Genomic DNA, 1,825 nt, shown 5'->3' on the forward strand with positions numbered 1-1,825 from the left:
CAAATTTTTTTGATATTGTCCAAACAATATTTTTGTTTTTTAGTATAAGTGCTCCAAGGTGGGCTTCTTTGGCATTTGGTGACGAAGTTGCTTCAAATATAAGAAATAAAGTTTTAAAAAAAGTTTGAAACACCCGTTGGGAAGCAAGGCATACTGCTATAAATGCACTTAAAGTGAATTACATACAAGTTTTAAAATCTTTAACTAATATAATTTTAACTAGTAATAAAAATGATGAAAAAAATACTGCAGTATCACTAAAGAAAAAAATGAAATCTTTTGAATTTGTAATTTTAATAACAATTTGGGAAAAAGTTTTGAAACCATTGTCTGTAGTTTCTAAAATTTTACAGAGTCCACAAACTAGTTTACATCAAGCTGTAGAATATTTACAAGTATGTATTGAAGCAATTCAAAAAATGAGGAATGGTTATGAAGAACTAGTTTCTTCAGCAACAGAATTATGTTCAAAATGGGGAATATCTATAATACAAGAAAATAAACGCAAGAAATTTGCAAAGAGGCAGTATGATAGTATTGATAATGATAAACGATTATACACAATTGAAGAAAACTTTCGCGTTTCTGTTTTTTTGCCCCTCACTGATACTGCTATATTTCAATTACAAGAGCGTTTCAAAGGACTTGAAACAGTTTCAAGAAATTTTGACTTTTTACAACCACTGAATTTAATTAAGTACAGTGAAGAGAATATAATTAAGTCATGTTATGACTTCATTTCATTTTATAGTAGTGATGTTTCGTCTGATTTGACCAGGCAAGTTTTATCATTAAGAGATTTTCTAGGAAAAACTGAAATGAAAACAATAAAAGAATTGTCTTTATATATTATAGAAAATGATATTTCATCACTTTTTAGTGAAATACTTACTGCCTGCATAATTTTTTTGTCTGTACCTGTAACTGTTGCATCGGCAGAACGCTCTTTTTCGAAACTTGAGTTGATTAAAAATTATTTACGAAATTCAATTTCTCAGGAACGGCTAACAAATATAAGCATTTTAAACATTGAAAAAGCACGAACAGATGAATTGAATATTGATCACATAATTGATACTTTTGCAAATCAAAAAGCAAGGAAAAAAAACTTTTTAAAGTAAACATAGTATTAAAAATTACCCATATTTAATGAAATCAATTTTATTGTTATTTTTTTATTATTTATTATTTTATAAATTATATATTATGTGTTAATATATGTGTTTTCATGAAGATAGTGTTTAATATATTTTATTACTAAGGTATTCACAAAGTGGTTCTTACTATCTTATTATTTTATCAAAAAATAGAAACTAATGAATACATTGGAATAATAATAATTATTATTTATTATGATATAAAACAAAAAATGCGGTTTCTACGATTGTTATTTACAAAACTGTTCTCAATACTTCAATAAATTAAAAGTAGAAAACCAACTCAAATTATTAACACCAATTACTAATTAAACTAATTAAAATATTTACTTAGATATTTTGATATTACTTATCAAATATGAAATAATTTAACATTTTTGCTTTACCTATAGTAAAATTAACATAATACAGTAGATTCTCGTTATGTCGAAACTCAAGGGGAACAGAAAAAAGTTCGAGATATCGAAAACTTCGAGATATCGAGTTTTATTAAAAAATAAAAAAACTAATTTAAATGTATGTTGTATAATTTATATGAATAATAAATAATACGAATGACTAAAATAGACTAAAATTTGAATAATTAAAATACTGAAATGACTGAATAAATTATTTTTCTTTAAAAAAATCTGTCATTAAGGTTTGCTTCATATTACTTCTTTCTGCCA

At 24.8% G+C, this 1,825-nt stretch overlaps 1 protein-coding gene across 1 annotated transcript; it reads left to right on the forward strand.

The window, feature by feature from the left end:
- The first annotated feature begins 419 nt into the window (after positions 1-419).
- On the forward strand, positions 420-1,121 carry LOC132933724 (uncharacterized). The gene has a single exon (XM_061000007.1). It carries the CDS (start codon positions 420-422, stop codon positions 1,119-1,121), a length of 702 nt encoding a protein of 233 aa, XP_060855990.1.
- The last annotated feature ends 704 nt before the right edge of the window (positions 1,122-1,825 follow it).

The sequence above is a fragment of the Metopolophium dirhodum genome, chromosome 1 (assembly GCF_019925205.1).
Source record: "Metopolophium dirhodum isolate CAU chromosome 1, ASM1992520v1, whole genome shotgun sequence".
Lineage (NCBI taxonomy): Eukaryota > Metazoa > Arthropoda > Insecta > Hemiptera > Aphididae > Metopolophium > Metopolophium dirhodum.

Coding starts and splice junctions, on each gene's coding strand:
- LOC132933724 (XM_061000007.1), top strand. CDS start 420: ATGAGGAATGGTTATGAAGAACTAGTTTCTTCAGCAACAGAATTATGT.